The sequence below is a fragment of the Anomaloglossus baeobatrachus genome, chromosome 5, assembly GCF_048569485.1.
Source record: "Anomaloglossus baeobatrachus isolate aAnoBae1 chromosome 5, aAnoBae1.hap1, whole genome shotgun sequence".
NCBI classification, from domain to species: Eukaryota; Metazoa; Chordata; class Amphibia; order Anura; family Aromobatidae; genus Anomaloglossus; species Anomaloglossus baeobatrachus.
In genome coordinates, this window is record NC_134357.1 from 120534538 (window position 1) to 120558357 (window position 23820).

A 23820-nucleotide genomic window follows, 5' to 3' on the forward strand; every position below is an offset into this window, starting at 1 on the left:
CTACTTTACGCTCACACACGGCGGTCTGCCAGGTGTAAACGACTTATGATAGCTACAGGAGTCATCACATGACCCTGTGCTACAATGACTACCATCGGATCCTAGTGATCACATCACGTGACTTCCGATGGCACCGGGTAAGTGAATGCTTATTGCGGATTGCTGTTCATCTCACTGTCACATTTTGACAGCGAGATGCAAGGGGTTAACAGGCGCAAGTGGAATGCGAATCCACTCGTGCCTGATAGCTACACATGTCTGTTGTCCAAATCTGTTGACATGTACAGGGATCGCTGCCGATTGCCTGTAGCAGCCGGCGGGGATTCACCTGACACAATCCATAACATACTCAATACATCATGTGTCGTGAAGAGATTAAGACTATCAAAAATAAAATCCAGAAAATCACATTGTATAAATTATAAAAATGTATTTGCATTTTGCAGAGAAAAATAAGTATTTGATCCCTTGCCAACCATTAAGTGTTCTGGTTCCTACAGACCAGTTAGCCGCTCCTAATCAACTCATTATCTGTATTAAAGACAGCTATATTAAATTATCACCTGTGTAAAAGACTCCTGTCCACAAACTAAATTAATCAGTCAGACTCTAACCTCGCATTCATTAACATGTTAGTACACCCACGGGGGCGTGTTACATAATAAGGGGGATGACTAGCCAAGGGAAGAAATGCCCTTGTGACTAGTTTCTGGCCTCATTAATATATTATAAAAGATCTTTAGAAATACTTTTTCTAAAGATCTTTTTATCTTTGCTTCTAGATACAGGGACAGTTAGGCACGGATTAGAAATATGCACCAAGAACTGCTCATGGTTCTGTGTGCATATTGCACCTGACAGGTTCACTTTAATTTCTCCTAATATGTAAATTACTGCTTGAGTCACATGTTGCAGGAGACCTATTACAGTTGCCTCCACCCTTTCTAAGATGGTGTAGCATGGTCTCCCATGCCGATGATAGCTTTTGCTTTGCTACCCTATTCCTAGTGTACTTCTGTGGGCTATTCAGTGTGTTGTGGAAATAATCTTATTATTTGATTATTTCCTCCCTTCCTTTAGTTTCCTCCTGATCATGTATTGCCTACACCTCTGTGAGTGATTGCTGTGAGTTTGAATTTTTATTTCTTCCCTCGTCTGTTTATACAGTTAGGTCCAGAAATATTTGGACAGTGACACAATTTTCGCGAGTTGGGCTCTGCATGCCACCACATTGGATTTGAAATTAAACCTCTACAACAGAATTCAAGTGCAGATTGTAACGTTTAATTTGAAGGTTTGAACAAAAAATCTGATAGAAATTGTAGGAATTGTACACATTTCTTTACAAACACTCCACATTTTAGGAGGTCAAAAGTAATTGGACAAATAAACCAAACCCAAACAAAATATTTTTATTTTCAATATTTTGTTGCGAATCCTTTGGAGGCAATCACTGCCTTAAGTCTGGAACCCATGGACATCACCAAACGCTGGGTTTCCTCCTTCTTAATGCTTTTCCAGGCCTTTACAGCCGCAGCCTTCAGGTCTTGCTTGTTTGTGGGTCTTTCTGTCTTAAGTCTGGATTTGAGCAAGTGAAATGCATGCTCAATTGGGTTAAGATCTGGTGATTGACTTGGCCATTGCAGAATGTTCCACTTTTTTGCACTCATGAACTCCTGGGTAGCTTTGGCTGTATGCTTGGGGTCATTGTCCATCTGTACTATGAAGCGCCGTCCGATCAACTTTGCGGCATTTGGCTGAATCTGGGCTGAAAGTATATCCCGGTACACTTCAGAAGTCATCCGGCTACTCTTGTCTGCTGTTATGTCATCAATAAACACAAGTGACCCAGTGCCATTGAAAGCCATGCATGCCCATGCCATCACGTTGCCTCCACCATGTTTTACAGAGGATGTGGTGTGCCTTGGATCATGTGCCGTTCCCTTTCTTCTCCAAACTTTTTTCTTCCCATCATTCTGGTACAGGTTGATCTTTGTCTCATCTGTCCATAGAATACTTTTCCAGAACTGAGCTGGCTTCATGAGGTGTTTTTCAGCAAATTTAACTCTGGCCTGTCTATTTTTGGAATTGATGAATGGTTTGCATCTAGATGTGAACCCTTTGTATTTACTTTCATGGAGTCTTCTCTTTACTGTTGACTTAGAGACAGATACACCTACTTCACTGAGAGTGTTCTGGACTTCAGTTGATGTTGTGAACGGGTTCTTCTTCACCAAAGAAAGTATGCGGCGATCATCCACCACCACCACCACTCATCCGTGGACGCCCAGGCCTTTTTGAGTTCCCAAGCTCACCAGTCAATTCCTTATTTATCAGAATGTACCCGACTGTTGATTTTGCTACTCCAAGCATGTCTGCTATCTCTCTGATGGATTTTTTCTTTTTTTCCAGCCTCAGGATGTTCTGCTTCACCTCAATTGAGAGTTCCTTAGACCGCATGTTGTCTGGTCACAGCAGCAGCTTCCAAATGCAAAACCACGCACCTGTAATCAACCCCAGACCTTTTAACTACTTCATTGATTACAGGTTAATGAGGGAGACGCCTTCAGAGTTAATTGCAGCCCTTAGAGTCCCTTGTCCAATTACTTTTGGTCCCTTGAAAAAGAGGATGCTATGCATTACAGAGCTATGATTCCTAAACCCTTTCTCCAATTTGGATGTGAAAACTCTCATATTGCAGCTGGGAGTGTGCACTTTCAGCCCATATTATATATATAATTGTATTTCTTAACATGTTTTTGTAAACAGCTAAAATAACAAAACTTGTGTCACTGTCCAAATATTTCTGGCCCTGACTGTATGTGTGGCATTAACCACTCCTGTCCCGGCCCTCTTTTGGGTCGAAGGAGAGGGGCCACTAGACCAGGTTTGTTCAGGTGCTAGGTTAAGGAAGGCAGCCCAAACATCGCCACTTTCAGGCATATCTTTGGGATCAGAGTCAGGGAGGGTCAGTTTAGGCTCCCCTGTTTCTAGTGATCCCATCATATCCTGTGACAAACAAGGCACAAGGTATTATAGCACCAACAGTGTTCACTAGAACATTCAGTAGTTGATGATTTTTTGTAAGCAATGCCATCAGTATATTTTGCAGCAATAAGGTCTTGAGACAGCTCACTGGTTTTACTCATCATGAGATGTTTCTTGTGTAGCACCTTGGTAATGAGACCCTTTTGAACCAAATTTGTGTTGCCACATTTACAAAACCAAAACATTTTTTATTTTTCTATCATCAAAGCTATATGAGGATTGGAGGTCACTATGAATGCTGAGATAACAATGTAGTCTAAATTATTACCCATGTCAGTGCAATTTATTATACTTGTATGTCAGTATTCCATTGAAGACAATTTTTGGTCTACATTGCTAGAGTAATCAGTTCGCAACCTTCAATTGCTCTTTGAGGGGGTATCATTATACCGGTGGAGGGAAGCCACTGCCTTTGTGGCTACTGACCACACTATTGCCTTGGATGAGCGCCTTGGTTGTTCCAAAAATATGTCATCTGTATAGTACAGCTGACAACTGCTGCTAAGCAGAGTTTGCACTGAATGCATCATACATGTACGGTGGTTTACATGAAAGACTTCCTGCCCATGCTTAATATATATGGTCCAAAGCAATGAGGGTTTAAAGGACAATAAGGAGAGATCTGGAAATTGTGATGAATTGCTTCAGAAACTATATATGGTAAATACTATATTTGATCACACACAAAAACAGATTAAACAAGAATATCACTTTTGAGATACTATACTTGCTTTCTTCTGATGATATGGTTTTTACCCTGGTATTAAGTTGTAGTAACACTATGACATCCCTAGCACATTGAACATTATAATATGAGTGTCCAATGGCTGAGAAGTCACATATACAAGTCATGGGAGCCACATATCAGGCTCGAGTCATCGGTTGGGGATAATGCTATCCAAAACAAGAGATGTACATTTGTTCCATAACTCTTCATTGTTGCCTAGTTTTATGAATATTGAAACCTCAATATATACTGATTGTATATTATATTTACAAAGAATGGCCTATTTTTCTTTAGGATTTCACAACTAACCAATATTTAGCAAGATGTTTGTGTTCCAAGTCTTCACTATATATAATTTGTAGGTATTATTTTTTTTAATTAGGTAGATTATGTGGAGATCGTATACCAGAGCCAATAGAGTCATCTGATAGCAGACTATGGATTGAATTTAGAAGCAGCAGTAATATCCTGGGTAAAGGATTCCATGCAGTTTTTGAAGGTTTGTAGCCGTTTCATGTGTTTTGGTCTATAGGCGCAGTCACACGGCTGTAAAACCCGTCCAAAGATCGCATCACAATGCTCAGGCTGGATGTTGACTCTCCTAATCCGAGCATGACATCATGTATTTCTAGGCACCTATCATGCTCGGGTCAGGAGAGCCGATGGCCAATGCAAGCTTTGCAATGCGATCCTCAAACGAGTTATATGGCTGTCTGACTGCACACTATTATAAAAATACACAAGTACTTAAAAGTTTTCTTTGGGATAAGAAAAATATAGAAAATGTCATTAATATATTCCTAAATACCTTTAATTGGGAAATCACAATTGTTGTGTCTAGGTATCTAATCTCTATAGAAAATGGCCACCACCTTGTTACATTGACAGAAATCTGTCCTAGAATGTTATTAGGAAAGGTGCCTGTGCGAATGTGAGGTAGGAAGCTCCCACCCTCCAAGTGTATTCAAGGAGATATATAGAAGGGGTTAACGCCGCGCATCAGCCAACATGAAACTGAAGAGAAGTTGATGGAGGATAACTTTCTTTTTATTTCATCGGTTTATTTCATCGCGTTTCGAGGTCAGAGACCTCTTCTTCAGGACCAGGTACATCAACAAAAATCATCTTTTCAGGACCAGGTACATCATCTTTTTTGTTGATGTACCTGGTCCTGAAGAAGAGGTCTCTGACCTCGAAATGCGTAGACCGATGAAATAAAAAGAAAGTTATCCTTCATCAACTTCTCTTCAGTTTCATGTTGGCTGATGCGCGGCGTTAACCCTTTCTATATATCTCCTTGAACACTCTTCCACGAGGGGCTGCAGCAGACGCCATTATCCCATGCGTTATCAGTAGTTGTGACTTTCACAACTATACTAGGTGAGTGTATATCTCGTATATACTACACTTTTCCATCTGGTGTTACACTATCAGCGCTTCGTTTTCTTAGATATACCCTCCAAGTGTAGAAAGATGCGCTACTAGTGGATGTTTTGAACTAAGATTTTAAATGTCAGGAGTGTTGAAGTAAGAAGAGGCTGCTCACACTGCTGTTCCACCCTGTGTGTCTGATCTACACTGTGTGCACAATTATTAGACATGTATTTTGACCATATCATCACTTTTATTCAGCTTTTCCAACTCCAAGCTGTATAAACTCTGGTAAAATAGATCAGGTAATGAATATTTGTATACTGAGGGAGGGTGTCTACTAAGGATATCAATACTCTTTATAACAGTGTCCATAATTATTGGCCAGCTTGTTTTTTGGGTTTTGGGCCAAAACAAAAATTTAGCTGGCTTTAAACGGTCAAAAATTGTTACAAGTCTTACAGAGGGATGCAGCACTCAGATATTGGCGTAACAAAACCATCAAAAGTTTTAATGCAAATAGTGAACAGCGTCACAAATAATGTGTTGAGATAAAAAGATGCACATTAATTGCCAAAGGTTTGAGAAGCATCAAATGTGAAGCTACCTGGAAAACAATCCTAATGCTGTCATATCCCAGAACATCAACCTCCCTGGAGTAGCCAGAAGTACACGTTGTTCAGTGCTCAGAGACCTGGCCAAGGTACGGGAGGCTGAAACCCAACCAGCTTTCAACAAGACAGAGAATAGACACATCAACACTGCGCCAAGAAATATCTGAAGACAGACTTTGCAAAGGTTTTATGGACTGATGAAATAAGAGTAAAGGCCCTGTCACACACAGAGATAAATCTGTGGCAGATCTGTGGTTGCAGTGAAATTGTGGACAATCAGTGCCAGGTTTGTGGCTGTGTACAAATGGAACAATATGTCCATGATTTCACTGCAACCACAGATCTGCCAAAGATTTATCTCTGTGTGTGACGGGGCCTTAACTCTTCACCGACCAGATAGATGAGCCTGTGGCTGAATCACTAACAGGCACAGAGCTCAACTTAAGGCCCCGTCACACACAGAGATAAATCTTTGGCAGATCTGTGGTTGCAGTGAAATCATGGACATATTGTTCCATTTGTACACAGCCACAAACCTGGCACTGATTGTCCACAATTTCACTGCAACCACAGATCTGCCGCAGATTTATCTCTGTGTGTGACAGGGCCTTTAGACTCGGTCGCCAGCAACGTGAAGGTGGAATATTGCTATGAGCTGATCTTATTGTGATCTAGTTGAACATTTTCGGGTTGAAGATGAACTCAACATCAACTTTCAAACCTATTACCAGTTTTTAGAAGATACTTCAAGAATTTTTTAGAGGAAAAAGTCACATGAAAACCATGATTTTATGCAGGACAATGCTCTACCGCATGCATCAAAGTCAAGATTGTTTGGTTATCCAATAAGGGCCTTTAAGATAAACGGATCAAGACACTTCTTCATCTGACCTATACCCCATTGAGAAATTGTGGGCCCTTTTTGAACAATTGATTTACAGTGAAGGAAAACAGTACACCTTTCTGAACAGTGTCTCGTAGGCTGTGGTTGATACTGGCCGACACAGATTAAGAAACTAACAGACTTCATGAGTGAAAGGCCTATGATGACTGTTATTAAAAAGAAGGGGGCTGTATTGGTCACTGATAGAGATGCGCGATCTTGATTGGAAAATTACAAAATTATATAATTCTTGGGGGAATGGAAAACCGAACATTTGACCAAACAGTCGGAAATGTTTGGTTTGGATCGATACAGGTTCGGATTGCAGAAACCATCCTCTCCCAGCCACATCACAGCCATGTCAAGTATCAGCATGGCTGTGATTAGCCAGGGAAATCACTGTAAAAAAAAAAAGAAAGCAAAATGGTTAAAGCAGGACATACTTACCAAGTCTCCCCGCTGCTGCAGTGCTTCTTACGGCGCTGCTAATTATCCCTCATACATATTCACTGATTTCCCCACTCATCGGCGTCTTTTGCTGCAGTCAGACCTCATCCCCACCCTCTCTGAGAGCGTTATATTGGTGTAAAATAAATAAATTGAAAAATGCTGTGCTGTACCCCTATATATTGATACCAGCGCAGAAATGCAGGAGGTAGGTGGAGGGGCGGAGGAGAAAATCCTACCCACAAGTCTCACCCTAATGCACAGAACACATCATTAGATGAAAAGTTACAAGATGATTATTCAAAAAACACAGATGGATTCCTTCCCCGCAGGCTGCAGCCCCCAGCTATGCACGCATCTTGGCTGTGTAAGAAAATAAGAGAAACTGCATGTGGCTTTTTTTTTACTTATTTAAATAATTTAAAAAAATCCACATGTAGTTCCTCTTATTTTGATACACAGCAAAGATAAGCACATGGCTGGAGCTGCAGCCTGTAGCCATAGGCTTTATCTGTGCTGGTATCAATATATAGGGGTACAGCACAGCATTTATTTATTTTACACCAATTTAACGCTGTCAGAGAGGGTGGGGGTGCAGTCTGACTGCAGCCAATCAGAGACGCAGATGGGCGGGGAAAGCAATAAATATGTGTGAGGGATAATTAGCAGCCTTGGCACAAGCGTCACAGCCACAGGGAGATTCGGTAAGTATGTCCTGCTTTATTCCTTTCTTATTTTCTTTCTTTTGCAGCCCTCCTACACCATTTGCAGCGCCCTTACACCATTTTATAACACATAAGTTTTGTCTTCCATTGAATTCAATGTGTTTGGCTAACATCGTCAATCGGATTGGTGATCGGATCGGCGAACTCAACCCGATACTTGGCATATAAAGCGGTTTGCTATATAAAGCGGTTTGCTTATTAACCCGATGTGTACTCTGGCTAGGAGTACAGGGAGCCAGCACTAAGCGGTGTGCGCTGGTAACAAAGGTAAATATCGGGTAACCAAGCGCTTGGTTACTCGATATTTACCTTAGTTACCAAGCGCAGCATCGCTTCCACGCGTCGCTGCTGGCTGGGGGCTGGTCACTGGTCGCTGGTGAGATCTGCCTGTTTGACAGCTCACCAGCGACCATGTAGCGACGCACCAGCGATCCTGACCAGGTCAGATCGCTGGTGGGATCGCTGGAGCGTCGCTAAAGTGTGACGGTACCCTAAGAAAAGGCTGCTCATACTGCTGTTTACTTTGTCTATCTAGACTAATACTGAGAGATACCAGTGAAACTGAGAAAGAAAAGGCTGCTCACACTGATGTCCACCTTGTCTTTCTGACTGACAGTACATAATTTAGGTATCTTTGGGTCACAGCAGAGGATCTTCTGGACTACACATGTCCCAATTACTCGATTGGCCGATTGGCTTCAGGGAGAATATAAATACATTTTCTCCTTTTCCAATTAGAAAGCGACTGATATGTAAAATGGTATTGACCTGCAGATTACCACTAATGGCTGCCGGTAATGTTTTTTTCCATTTTGTTTGCTAAGTTTCCCTCAGCCTACTTTGCATAGATAGTGCGCACATCCACTGTACTTGTACAGGATATCTTTCAAGGGAATAAAGGTGGTGTCTGGGGTAACTGTTGTAAGGTAGTTATGCAGTTTGCTTCTAGTATACCTAGAACTCAGGGGTTGACATGCAATTGATGCAAGGAGACCAAGAGTTAAGGGGGTCACTAAAACCTCCAAACGAGGTGGAATTCGTATTATGATGACCTTCTAGACTGAAAAGGGACCATGTACTGTTTTTTGCACATGGACCCTCTTCTGTCTCTGTTTGATGATGCTAGAACTATAATAAAATGGTTTTCAAATCTTGTTTAGGCCATTAAAGAGGAAAAGTAGTACAACCTCTCGTGGCTTCTCTGAAAACAGTGCATTGTTTCAAGATCTCTAACATTATAACATTGTATCTTCTAGCTAAATGTGGAGGCAATATAAAAAAGGATATTGGTCAGATTCAGTCTCCTAATTACCCAGATGATTATCGACCGGACAGACAATGTGAATGGATAATTACAGTCGCAGAAGGTTTTGTAGTTGGCCTTTCTTTCCAAACTTTTGAGGTAACGCTTTTTTGGATTAATTGTTTGCATGGTGTTTTTTTTTTCATTTTTAAATTCCACGCCTACATTTCTCACTGTAATGAAATTGCATTAAAAATGAATCTTTCAGCAGGTTTCTGCTATTTTCTGAGAGCTGCATGGTGTAGGGCATTGACTCTGATTCTATCAATGTATCAATAACTGTGTTAATAAAATCAATGTTTTATCAGCAGGAGCTTATCACTAGAGGACTAGGTGTCTTAACATGAATCCTCCTGCTCTATGTAACCATCCCTCACCACTGATTAGCAGTTTTCTGCTTATTCCCAGTGTACACAGAAAGCATGTTGTTGTTGACAGAGTCATACAGAGATCTTTATTCAGAGAACTGGTCAATGTTATCAAAATCAAACCAAGCAGCCCAGTAATTGACACAGGAGCTCTCTCTCTACATCATGCTGCTCTCAGATTACATGGAATATTCTGTAGTACTGTAGGGGGTGAGCATACCCCTACAAAAGGAAGTTATTGACCGGCGATGTTATTAATAAAAATGTGTTATATATATATATATGTATGTATCTTGTGTTAGGGCAACCCCTAGTGCCGGGTGGGACGGCTGTCGCCACAGTGGGAGGAGGAGCCGGCAGGAACCAGGGGGGGAAGAGTGTGTGTATGTGAGAAAGAGAGGTTGTTGGATCCGGGACGTGAGAGGGTGAAGATCAAGGGGCAGAGTGTGGGGGCTGTGAAGCGGGGACGCCGGAGAGAACGGGAGCGGACGCAACCTCGGAGAGTGAAGCAGCCGGTGTGGGTCCGGTGTGTGTGTAACCGACAGTGGGAGCCCGGTGAAGCGGAGTAACCAGGGCACATCCCCACGTGAGGGAACGTCAGGGCAGGTTGTCCCCCCAAGCCTTAGGAAGTGTTTTTTTTCTCCTATATGCAACAGCCGGATTGTGACTTCTTGTGTGAATAAAGATGTCGTTTGATTTCATCACATCTTGCCTGGAGATTGTTTGTGCAACGACCGACGACATCACCACACTCTGCCCCATCAAGTCAACCCCTGTCCTTGAGGTAGTGTTGGAGCCAGGGGCAAGCCTGAAAAATCTCGCCACGACTACACAGCCCGAGGCTCCCCTGGCCCATCACTACATGTGGCGTAGTCGGCAGGATCCGATTCCCCTGCCAGGAACCCAAGAAGCCGGAGATCAAGTAGTGCCAAGTGCACCGTATCCGGGCTATGAGAGAAGATTTCCAGTCCCATGGTGGGAGGGAGAAGTGCCCCAGGCGTTGGACCGGGCACGAGATGGCGACAAGATGGCCGCCATCTGTGAAGTTGAGGAGAAAAGGGCGCGAAAAATTGGCGCCAAAAGAAGAGCCTGGGGCTGGCCGGTGCCGAAGAAGAAGCACAGAGTACTCCGCCCAAAGAGGGGAGGCGCCAGTCCCAGGGTACGCCGAAGAACATGTAAAGTGGGTGGTGTGCTGAAGAGAAAGGAGTGCCGCCGCGGAGGGGTTGATTTGTGGCGTGGGACCAAGGGTGGAGCATCTTTAAGAGCGGGAAAAGTGAGCCCGCCTCCACTTCCTGTAGCCTCGCCACTGACCCTGCCGCACGTACTGAAGCCTTGTGCTGCCGAGGAAATGGAGAACCTGGACGAGAACCGTCAGAAGCAGTTGGTGTCCGCGGAGGGATTCCCCGCCTACTTGCCAGCCGTATCTGGAGGACCGGGACGAGCCAGCAGAGTGACCTGGCTCACGACATGGGATGCGGAGACCGGTGCGACCACCACGGAGGTCCGGGCGACCTACACCGCCCAGATACCGTCAGGGAGCCGGATGCTGGGAGCCCCATATCCTCGCCCAGAGGGACCCCCGCCAGCCGCGGTGGAGTCTGAAAAGCCTGCGCCAACTCGAATTCCGGCGGAGGAATATGCCCAGATGCTGGAGCGAGATGACTGGGGTTTCTATTGGGATACGGTGCTGCCGTCTTCCCTACCGACCCGAAGATCCCCGTCCCCTGAGCCGGATCCAGTGCGAGAGCGGCTGCTGGCGGAGACCGTCACTCGAGAGATAATGGCTGGTCCTCATGGCGAAGAACTCGAATACCAGTATACTACTGGGGTAGTCGTTAAGTTTAACCAAAAGGAAGGCTATGGCTTTATCCGGGACGGAGAGACCGGAGATGATTATTTTTATAATCGCGTCCACCTTGAGACCGAGGGCCTTCCCCAGCGGCTGCATACCCTATACCCTGGGGAAAAGGTCCGATTCCTGAGAGAAGTGGGCTGCCGGGGCTTGTTTGCGGTGGGGGTGCATCGTACGCCCACTGAACAGGAGGCCGCCCGTTGGCAACAAGAGGTAGAGTGGGAGGAGCATCAGGCCCGGCGACAAGAACAACGAAGACCGGTGCTGGCTGCGGCCTCCCGACCCCGACATACTGTGGCCGTAGCTCCGGCAGTCCTGCCCGTGTCCAGTACTGACCCGGAGAAGGGAACCTCGCCGGTGCTGGCCATCAACCAGAACATAACGACACATCCAACGATCGTTATGGAAAGCCCGCTTCCGTCTCGTGCAGCGACCCCCTCACCTCCAGCAGAGCCTGAGGAGCCCCAACCGGAGGCCAGAGCTGCAGAACAGCTCACCCGTCCTGAGCCTTTCCGGCGGCTGCGCCGATTACCCGGGCAGCCCCTGTCTGAATACATCCAGGCGCAGAGGGCCGAGTGGCAACGGGCCTACCACCCGGAATAGGCCTCTAGACCGGGAGATGACGGGCCTGTCTGTTTGATGCCGGCATGTTTGAGCCGGAGAAAGTTTTGTTCCAGTTGATAATTCCGGAGAGCCTGCTTGCTGGACTGAGCCAGGGGCGTCTTCGCGTTGTGTGGAAGAGGTTGCTGTGTTCCTGCGCTGACCATCAAAGACCGGGAGCGCTGTTGAGCCTCCGGGCATACACCGAAGACCGGGAGCGCTGTTGAGCCTCCGGGCATACACCGAAGACCGGGAGCGCTGCTATGCCTCCGGGCGCGGGACAGGTTCGCAGTGGATTGTAAATGTTTTATGTAGTTTAAAAGTTGTAATTTTAGGATGAGCCTTGCCGGGAGGCTCGGGTTTTAAGAGGGGAGGTGTGTAGGGGGTGAGCATACCCCTACAAAAGGAAGTTATTGACCGGCGATGTTATTAATAAAAATGTGTTATATATATATGTATGTATCTTGTGTTAGGGCAACCCCTAGTGCCGGGTGGGACGGCTGTCGCCACAGTGGTAGGAGGAGCCGGCAGGAACCAGGGGGGGAAGAGTGTGTGTATGTGAGAAAGAGAGGTTGTTGGATCCGGGACGTGAGAGGGTGAAGATCAAGGGGCAGAGTGTGGGGGCTGTGAAGCGGGGACGCCGGAGAGAACGGGAGCGGACGCAACCTCGGAGAGTGAAGCAGCCGGTGTGGGTCCGGTGTGTGTGTAACCGACAGTGGGAGCCCGGTGAAGCGGAGTAACCAGGGCACATCCCCACGTGAGGGAACGTCAGGGCAGGTTGTCCCCCCAGCCTTAGGAAGTGTTTTTTTTCTCCTATATGCAACAGCCGGATTGTGACTTCGTGTGTGAATAAAGATGTCGTTTGATTTCATCACATCTTGCCTGGAGATTGTTTGTGCAACGACCGACGACATCACCACACTCTGCCCCATCAAGTCAACCCCTGTCCTTGAGGTAGTGTTGGAGCCAGGGGCAAGCCTGAAAAATCTCGCCACGACTACACAGCCCGAGGCTCCCCTGGCCCATCACTACAGTACCCTCAAAAAGGGAATCTGTCAGCAAGTCTTTGCCAAGTTCCCCGTGACAAAGATGAAGTGAAGGAGGCCCAAAGGAAGCTGAAGTGAACCTGTGTCTGGGCCTCTCACACACGCTGGCATTCTGCACTTTAAATGGGTAAGCATTACTACACCTTTATACGCTATTTATGTGAGCCTTCTTCACTTCATCTTTGACACCTGAATGTGGGATATTCGGTAGTACCACATGTATGATCCCTAACCATTGAGATACAGTTTACTTTATAATGCACTTGGGTACCATCTTGTGGCCATACCAGGTATTTATTCCTTTTCAGATACTACGGTATTAATGAAGCTAGGTTATATGGGCATTGACTGTTGATCATTAGCACCTTATGCACATATGTGTCATGCCAGGTATGGGTAAATCAATGTTAAGAAGACTGAAAAGTCAAAAGGCGCTAATAGGGTATTAACGTTACAAACGTTTGAAGGAAAAAAATCAGATGTGCTCACCTGATGGAGTTGTGAAAATAGTCACAACTGCTATTGAAAGCCTGTAGGTTATGGCTGCAGCCGGCACCACAAGGAGTTACCGTCAAAAGATCAAATAGAAGTGGACTCCATCGCTGTCATAAGAGGATGGTCAGCAGTAATGGTTAAATGTGATTTTAATACACGTTACAGAGATCACATCCCCTTCCTCAGATAAATCTGATGTACATGTGTGATTTATCTGAGGAAGGAGATGTGATCTCTCAAACGCTTAATACAATCACGTTTAACCATTACTGCTGACCATCTTCTTACGACAGTGCGAGAGTCCACTTCTATTTGAATTTTTGATGCTAGGTATGGGAAAATACTATGCCTATGGTGACAGGGAAGGGAAACCCTGTGTCAAGGGACGGGGGAGATGGCAACCCCTGACCAAACCTTCTGCTGACCCCTGGCTCCCATGACCACCCTAGATAGGTTCTGCCCCTATGCGCTGAGCAGGATACCTGGCTCTGGCTGACCCTGAACTAGGCCCTAGGTAGGGAATGGATGGGATAAAAGCTTAGTCAACTACACAAAATTCTAAATAACACACGGGGAACACACACAGGGGAAAGTATACAAACAAATTATCTCCAGGATGACTCTAGGAGACGTACAGCAACAAGCAGACTGTTTCCATCTTAGGCCTGTATAGGAATATACAGTTGAAACCAAAAGTTTACATACACTATCTAAAAAGACACATATGCATGTTTTTCTCACTATATGACAGGAAATCAGAATAAACCATTCCCATTTTAGTTCAATTAAGTTTACCAAAATTAATTATATTTTCCAAATGCCACAATAATGAAAGAGAATGTTTTAAGGCATTTTTATTACTTTCTGCAAAGTGAAAGGTTTACATACCCTAAGAGTACTATGTCTTTAAACAATATGGGACAGCCCATATGATGATGTCATGTCTTTGGAACCTATTGGCAACATCTGATTCAATTAGAGACACAACCGTGGATGTATTTTAATGCACACCTGAAACACTGCTTCTTTGTGTAGCATCATGTAAAAGTAAAAAAAAAATTAGCGAAGATCTCTGGAAGAGAATTATGGACTTGTACAAATCTGGTCCATCCTTGGGTGCAATTTCCAGATACCTGAAGGTGCCTCATTCAGCTGTACAAACAATTATGTGCAAGTACAAACAAGATGGGAATGTCCAGCCATCATACCGCTCAGTAAGGAGATGGTTTCTGTATACCAGAAATTAATATGCTTTGGTCAGACATGTGCATATCAACCCAAAAACAAAAGCAAAAGACCTTGGGAAGATGCTGGTGGAAGCTGGTAAGATGTCATTATCCACAGTTACACAAGTACTGTATCAACATGAGCTGAAAGCCTTCTCCAAAAGAAATATAAAAAAGCAAGTTTAATACTTGCAGATGCACACAGGAACAAAAAACTTAATTTTTGGAAACATGTCCTGTGGTCTGACAAAACTAAACTTAAACTGTTTGGCCATATTAACCATCGTTACGTTTGGGTGACAAAAGGAGAAGGTTTGAAGCCTAAGAACACCATCCTATTTGTGAAACATGGGGGTGGCAGCATCATGTTATGGGGTTCTGTTGCCTGGCTAAACGATTTATATGGTTTGAAAAGCTGGCCGAAGACCACAGGGAGACACCTAACTAGTTCCACACCACCCCTAACCAGTTTCTCCATGCACCTCTTTACTTAATAAACAGGTCTCTTTAGTATGTGTACATAAGGGAAAGCCTGTCATTCAACTGGAACAATGCTGGAAGAAGCCATGGAGCCTGTCATCCGGATTTACTCCAATAATGTATTAGGAGCTCTGCATAAACCTCTTAATAATGTTGCTAGTCATCCCCTTATTATAAGTATGTGTTACTACAGTTGATATAAAAATGAATTTTTTGATGATGCACGGTGGCTCAGTGGTTAGCACTACAGTCTTGCAGCGCTGGGGTTCAAAATCCCAGCAAGGACAACACCTGCAAGGAGTTTGTATGTACAACGATGAAGAGATGACCCTCTTCTTCCGGTTTTTCTCTGCTTTCATTTTCTTAAAACATTTTCCCAAGACAGCTCTATGACTGACATTTAACATTATGGTAAGACCATTTGTGTAAATGATTATCCATGTAATGCTTGGACACAGTGAGTTTTCCAGTCCTGAGTAGGACAGCACCGTCTGATAGACCACAACTGATGTTGAACATCATATTTCCATGCAAATATGTGACAATGCAACGATGACAAATTATATGATTTTATGTTGTATTAAAAAATAACATTAAATCCATTTATTATATGTTTGGACAACAAACTCAAAGAAAGAAAGTGCCTTTAAAATATGATTGTTATTTTCTATTATTTCTATCTCGTAGTTTGAAGTGCATGACAACTGCTTGTATGATCACCTGCAAATACGTGACGGTCCATCAGAAGATAGTCCACTTGTTGGGCAGTTTTGTGGCTACGAGAAGCCTGATGATATTAAATCTACCTCTAATATCCTGTGGATAAAGTTTTTCTCTGACTCCTCAGTCAATAAAGCAGGATTTTCTGCAAACTTCTTTAAAGGTAACTACCATCTTGCATGCGGATAATGGCTGCATGTTGCATAGGCTGTAATGGGGCTTGTAAAGTAGGTGTCTTCTGCTAAGATTGGGATAAATCCCCTTGCTACGACGGGCCAATGGAGACTATTCTAATGGGTCAGAAACAGAGACTTTTTATTGTAGATCCACTTTTTCATACATATCTATACTCTTAAAGAGCACCAACCCCCAGGATTCTCTTATATAAACTAATGCCAGTGCTATAGTGGCACTATCATGCTGATTCTAAACATACCGTTAGTTGTGAGATTGAATGTATACTCTCTGAAATACAGGCAAGTAAAGTTTGTGAAATGCACTGTTATTTGATGAGAAGTGCAACGGAATATCTAATGGGTGGGTCGTGTTTTGCTAGTTGTTCCCGCCCTGTTTGCCTGTATTTACTTCCTCCCCCTGTGTCTGTTGTTACAGGGGGAGGAAGGACAGGGGGGAAGGATGGGGGGGGGGCAGGCAGGAAACAGGGGCAGGAATAACTAGCAAATCCCAACCCACCTATTAGATATTCTGCAGCAACTATCAATCAAGTAACTGTATATTTCACAAACTTTACTTGCCTGTATTGTAGGAAGTATAAATCCAATCTCACAACTAAAGGTATGTTTTGAATCACCTTGATAGCACCAGTATACAGTGGGTACGGAAAGTATTCAGACCCCTTTACATTTTTCACTCTTTGTTTCATTGCAGCTATTTGGTAAATTCAAAAAAGTTCATTGTTTCCTCATTAATGTATACTCTGCACCCCATCTTGACAGAAAAGAAACAGAAATGTGGACATTTTTGCAATTTTTTTTAAAAAAGAATAACTGAAATACCACATGGTCATAAGTATTCAGACCCTTTGCTCAGTATTGAGTAGAAGCACCCTCCTTTTGAGCTAGTACAGCCATGAGTCTTCTTGGGAATGATGCAACAAGTTTTTCATACCTGGATTTGGGGATCCTCTGCCATTCTTCCTTGCAGATCCTCTCCAGTTCCGTCAGGTTGGATGGTGAACGTTGGGGGACAGCCATTTTCAGGTCTCTCCAGAGATGCTCAATTGGGTTTAGGTCAGGGCTCTGGCTGAGACAGTCAAGAATGGTGACAGAGTTGTTCTGAAGCCATTCCATTGTTATTTTAGCTGTGTGCTTAGGGTCATTGTCTTGTTGGAAGATGAGTCTTGGGCCACGTCTGAGGTCCAGAGCACTCTGGAACAGGTTTTCTTCCAGGATATCTCAGTACTTGGCCACAGTCGTCTTTCCTTCAATTGCAACCAGTCGTCCTGCCCCTGCAGCTGAAAAACAACCCCATACCATGATGCTGCCACCACCATGTTTCACTGTTGGGATTGTATTGGGCAGGTGATGAACAGTGCCTGGTTTTCTCCACACATACCTCTTAGAATTATCACTAAAAGTTCTATCTCATCAGACCAGAGAATCTTATTTCTCATAGTCTGGGAGTCCTCCATGTGTTTTTTTGCAAACTCTGCGGGCTTTCATATGTCTTGCACTGAGGAGAGACTTCCATCAGGCAATTCTGCCATAAAGGCCCAACTAGTGGAGGGCTACAGTGATAGTTGACTTTGTGCAGCTTTCTCCCATCTCCCTACTGCATCTCTGTAGCTCAGACACAGTAATCTTGGGGTTCTTCTTTACCTCTCCAACCAAGGCTCTTCTCCCACGATTGCGCAGTTTGGCTGGACGGCCAGGTCTAAGAAGAATTCTGGTGGTCCCAAACCTCATCCATTTAAGTATTATAGAGGCCAGTGTGCTCTTAGGAACCTTGAGTGCTGCTGAAATTATTATGTAACCTTGGCCAGATCTGTGCCTTGCCACAATTCTGTCTCTATGCTCATTTGACAGTACCTTTAACCTCATGATTCTCATTTGGTGTGACATGCACTGTGAGCTGTGAGGTCTTATATAGACAGGTGTGTGCCTTTCCAAATCAAGTCCGATCAGTTTAATTAAACACAGCTGGACTCCAATGAAGGAGTAGAACCATCTCAAGGAGGATCACAAGGAAATAGACAGCATGGGACTAAAATATGAGTGTCTGAGCAAAGGGTCTGAATACTTATGACCATGTGATATTTCATTTTTTTCTTGTTTAAAAAAGTTCTACATTTCTGCATTTTTTTTTCTGTCAAGATGGGGTGCAGAATGTACATTGATGAGGAAAAAAATTAACTTTTTTGAATTTACCAAGTGGCTGCAATAAAACAAAAAGTTAAAAATTTAACCCCTTCACGACCATGGACGGATCTTTCCGTCATGGATCGCGTCCCGGTAAGCCCCGCCCCCTGCCGCGGGCAGGTGGCGTGGATCGGCACACATATCAGCTGTTTTCAACAGCTGACATGTGTGCCTACATGTTCCGAGTGGAATCACATTCCACCCGGAACATTAACCCCTTAGATCTCGCTGCCAAAGTCTGGCAGTGAGATCTATATGCGCGCGGCCATGTTTTCTACTTACCGCCGCCCCCATCAGAAGTCACGTGAGTGATCACGTGACGTTCGGTGGTTGCCATCGTAGCACAGGGTCATGTGTTGACGCCTGCTGCTACGAAGTTTCACTTTCCTTTTTCCTCGGCACGGAGCAGAGGAAAAAAGAAAGTGACTATTTCTGCTGTTTACAGCGGTATAGCTGTGATCAGCAGATAGCGATCAGCGATCGGATTGCTGATTGCTATAGCCCCCTAGGAGGACTAGTAAAATAAAATAAAAAAAGTAAAAAAAAGTTTTAAAAAATTAAAAAAAACCCAAAAAAACCTAAAAGTTCAAATCACCCCCCTTTCCCCCCATTGAAAATTAAAGGGTTAAAAAAAAAATAAATATACACATATTTGGTATCGCCGCGTTCAGAAATGCCCGATCTATCAAAATATAAAATCAATTAATCTGATTGTTAAACGGCGTAGTGGCAAAAAAATTCCAAACGCCAAAATTACGTTTTTTGGTCGCCGCAAGTTTTACGCAAAATGCAATAACAGGCGATCAAAATGTAGCATCTGCGAAAAAATGCTACCATTAGAAACATCAGCTCGAGACGCAAAAAATAAGCCATCACTGAGCCATAGATCCCAAAAACTGAGAACTCTACGGGTTTCGGAAAATGGCGCAAAACGTACGCCACTTTTATTGGACAAGCTTGTGAATTTTTTTTAACCCCTTAGATACAAGTAAACCTATAAATGTTTGGTGTCTACAAACTCGCACCGACCTCAGGCATCATACCCACACATCAGTTTTACCATATATTGAACACCGTGAATAAAAGATCCCAAAAACTATTGAGCCATCACACTTTTTTTGCAATTTTTCCACAGTTGGAATTTTTTTGCTGCTTTCCAGTACACCATATGGTAAAACTTATGGTTTCATGTAAAAGTACAACTTGTCCCGCAAAAAACAAGCCCTCATATGGCAAGATTGACAGAAAAATAAAAAAGTTATGGCTCTCGGAAGAAGGGGAGCAAAAAACAAAAATGCAAAAACGGAAAGGGCCCCGGGGCTGAAGGGGTTAAAGGGGTCTGAATACTTTCTGTACCCACTGTAGCACTAGCTTTAGTTTATATAGGAAAATTCTGGTGCTTGATTTTCCTTAATATTTGTTTGCATATTAGCAGAAAAAATAATCTGAATGGCTATATTACGGTAATCACAATAATCAATAAGAAGTATAGACGAGTATAGCGTTATTGAGCTTTGTGTCAAAATGAGAAACAGTCTTTCCAAAGTGGGTAAGTTAGGAAGTTTGACCATCATTTTTGTTTTCTTACTGTTAACCTCTTATTGACACTGCCTATTTTTCACATGTTACTTTGCATGGCAATAACTTTACAATGCTTTAATTATCCTAAGTAATTAGGAAACATTTTTTTAGGGGGAGGGTGACAGATTGTACTTTACATCTATAGTAAATTTAGATAAATATGTTTTGAAATTATTAAAAGAAAAAACAATTCTGGAAAAAAAAACAATTAGTCAAATCAAGTTAAATAATTAACAATTATTATATGTCCACTTTAATTTGGCATAATGTTTTTATAAACATGTGTTTTTATTTTTTGCTGGAGGGGTATTAGACATCTTATTAGTTGAGAAACAATTTTTCAAGAAATAATAAAGATTATACTCACCTCCAATATCGGCACACTTCCAGCGGTGACCGGAATCATGGTGTCGGGGCTCACGTCACATGGGGTTGTCATGTCACGTGAGCCTTGCATCCAATCAGCACCAGTTTCCTTCTCCACCCCCCTTAGGACCAAACGAACCATCAACAGAGAGTAAGTGCAGATGCTGCACTCACTTCCTGTTGATTAACTCGTTTGATTCGATGGCAGGGAGAAGGAAGCCAGCACTGATTGGATGTGGGGCTTAGGTGACCTCAAAATCCCACGTGAGCCCTGGCACCACTATCCCGAATACTGCTGGAACGCCGCAGGTACAGGAGGTAAGTATAGTCTTTCTTATTTTACCTGGGAAAAATGAATTAAAAGTGGTTGTCCTAGTAGTGGACAACCCCTTATGACCTCTAAGCAACCTGTGATGTACATTTTTGTCATAGTGGTCTTAGGTTGGTATGAACTGGTCTCAGGAGCTTAGCCCATGTCATACCCAACAGATGCTAGCTGAGCTACGTAGGCAATTTCTGCCTGTACCAGTAAAAGCCAGAGTTTTCTCTGATCTCTGCTGTTAACCATTTAGATCCCAAGGTCAATCACTGACAGTGTCATTTAAATTTCCTGCTTGCTGGTGCACACATGCACTGGCTTCCAAAAGCCTTCACCACGACATAGTCTTGGAAAACCAATGGGTTTCCAAGGCAGTGAGGGCAGGCTGAAGGCACCTGTGGTTGCCATCTTAGTCTACCGTTGAAGCTCAGCCAGAGCATATACGGTAGCTTTGGGGATCAAAAGACTGCAGGTTCAAGTCCCTTAATAGAATAGGAAAAATAGGTTTAAGAAAAATAAAAAAATATAGGCGTTGAAATCACTTCTCTATTCAAAAGCAAATTACTAATAAAAAACATTTTAGATATCTATTAAAAATAAAATTATTTAAACTTTACATTAAACAATGGAAAGAAAAAAAAATATACTGTGTATTTGCCAGATTTTCTGTTCTTTTGTCACTGCACTTCCCTTAAAAAATACAATGAAAAGGGATCAAAATGTCACGTTCCCCAAAACAGTATCACTAAAAGCTAAAGCTCAGCATGCAAAAAAAGACCATGGACAGAAAAATAATGTTATGGGAAAATGGTGACACAAGCCAAATGTATTTATTCATTTATTTTTTTTACACATTTCTGGTTTTTTTTTAAACTAAATAAAAAAGAAAACTTTACAAGATTGTATTTCTGTAGTTTTATTGACCTGGATAATCATGTTTACAGGTAGTTTTTTTTCTGCACAATGAACAAAATAAAAACAGATCCCATGAAAGAATGGAGGAATTTTTCTTTTCACCCATTCACCACACTTGAATTTTTTTCTCCCACTTTCCAGTCCATTATATTATGGTAAAACTAGAAATTGGCCCGATGCTATCGCATCAGGAGTGTGGTGCAATGAACATCTGTCTATGCTTAGTGGTGCTGACAGGAGCAGTGGACATGTGTCACACTGTTGTGTACTGTATATTGGTATCTGGTGTCGTGTTTCTTGAACTGTGTTGTGTGTACTGTATACAGTATGTGTGTGTATATGGCTGTACACTGTGTGTACGTGTCGTCTGTGTACATGTGTGTGTATATAGCTGTATGCTGTGTGTACGTGTCTGTGTATATGTGTGTGTATATGGCTGTATGCTGTGTGTACATGTCATCTGTGTACATGTGTGTGTATATGACTGTACGCTGTGTGTATGTGTCGTCTGTGTACATGTGTGTATATAGCTGTACGCTGTGTGTACGTGTCGTCTGTGTATATGTGTGTGTATATAGCTGTATGCTGTGTGTACTTGTCGTCTTTGTACATGTGTGTGTATATGGCTGTACGCTGTGTGTACGTGTTGTCTGTGTACATGTGTGTGTATATAGCTGTACGCTGTGTGTACGTGTCGTCTGTGTATATGTGTGTGTATATAGCTGTATGCTGTGTGTCTGTGTCATCTGTGTACATGTGTGTATATAGCTGTACGCTGTGTGTACGTGTCGTCTGTGTACATTTGTGTGTATATGGCTGTACTCTGTGTGTACGTGTCGTCTGTGTACATGTGTGTGTATATGACTGTACGCTGTGTGTACATGTCTGTGTACATGTGTGTATATGGCTGTACGCTGTGTGTACGTGTCGTCTGTGTACATGTGTGTATATAGCTGTACGCTGTGTGTACGTGTCGTCTGTGTATATGTGTGTGTATATGGCTGTACGCTGTGTGTACATGTGTGTATATGGCTATACACTGTGTGTACGTATCATCTGTATATATGTGTGTGTATATGGCTGTACGCTGTGTGTATGTGTCGTCTGTGTATATGTGTATATGGCTGTACGCTGTGTGTACGTGTCGTCTGTGTATATATGTGTGTGTGTGTGTGTGTATTCTCTCTCCGTCTCTCTCGCTTTCTCTTTCCCCCCCTCCCCCGGAGAAAACATGGGTCTTTTAAATAAAAAGATTTTCTATATTTACCTGTATCCAGCGGTGCTGTATTCAGCTCTGCTGCCTCCCGCTCCTGACCGCCGCTCATTATACTCACTGAATATTCACTGCACTGAAGAGCTGAAAGCAGGAGCAGCACTGGGGACTGCATTGCCGGGGACCGCAGTGCTAGGGACAGGTGAGTATCCAGTATCCAGCAGAGAGTGAGTGTGTGTGTGTGTGTGTGTGTGTGTGTGTGTGTGTGTGTGTGTGTGAAGATATACAGTCAGGGCCAGACATATTTGGACAGTGACACAAGTTTTGTTATTTTAGCTGTTTACAAAAACATGTTCAGAAATACAATTATATATATAATATGGGCTGAAAGTGCACACTCCCAGCTGCAATATGAGAGTTTTCACATCCAAATCGGAGAAAGGGTTTAGGAATCATAGCTCTGTAATGCATAGCCTCCTCTTTTTCAAGGGACCAAAAGTAATTGGACAAGGGACTCTAAGGGCTGCAATTAACTCTGAAGGCGTCTCCCTCGTTAACCTGTAATCAATGAAGTAGTTAAAAGGTCTGGGGTTGATTACAGGTGTGTGGTTTTGCATTTGGAAGTTGTTGCTGTGACCAGACAACATGCCGTCTAAGGAACTCTCAATTGAGGTGAAGCAGAACATCCTGAGGCTGAAAAAAAAGAAAAAATCCATCAGAGAGATAGCAGACATGCTTGGAGTAGCAAAATCAACAGTCGGGTACATTCTGAGAAAAAAGGAATTGACTGGTGAGCTTGGGAACTCAAAAAGGCCTGGGCGTCCACGGATGACAACAGTGGTGGATGATCGCCGCATACTTTCTTTGGTGAAGAAGAACCCGTTCACAACATCAACTGAAGTCCAGAACACTCTCAGTGAAGTAGGTGTATCTGTCTCTAAGTCAACAGTAAAGAGAAGACTCCATGAAAGTAAATACAAAGGGTTCACATCTAGATGCAAACCATTCATCAATTCCAAAAATAGACAGACCAGAGTTAAATTTGCTGAAAAACACCTCATGAAGCCAGCTCAGTTCTGGAAAAGTATTCTATGGACAGATGAGACAAAGATCAACCTGTACCAGAATGATGGGAAGAAAAAA

The 23820-nt window shown here is 43.2% G+C and overlaps 1 protein-coding gene across 1 annotated transcript in view; it reads left to right on the plus strand.

Annotated features, from left to right (window-relative positions):
• LOC142309770 (tolloid-like protein 2) overlaps positions 1–23820 on the plus strand; it is a 347584-nt gene that overhangs the window by 275940 nt on the left and 47824 nt on the right. The window contains exons 11-13 of the mRNA XM_075347217.1: positions 4158–4274; positions 9072–9217; positions 15873–16068. Coding sequence (XP_075203332.1) covers positions 4158–4274; positions 9072–9217; positions 15873–16068 — 459 coding nt within the window. The remainder of the gene's footprint in view (positions 1–4157; positions 4275–9071; positions 9218–15872; positions 16069–23820) is intronic.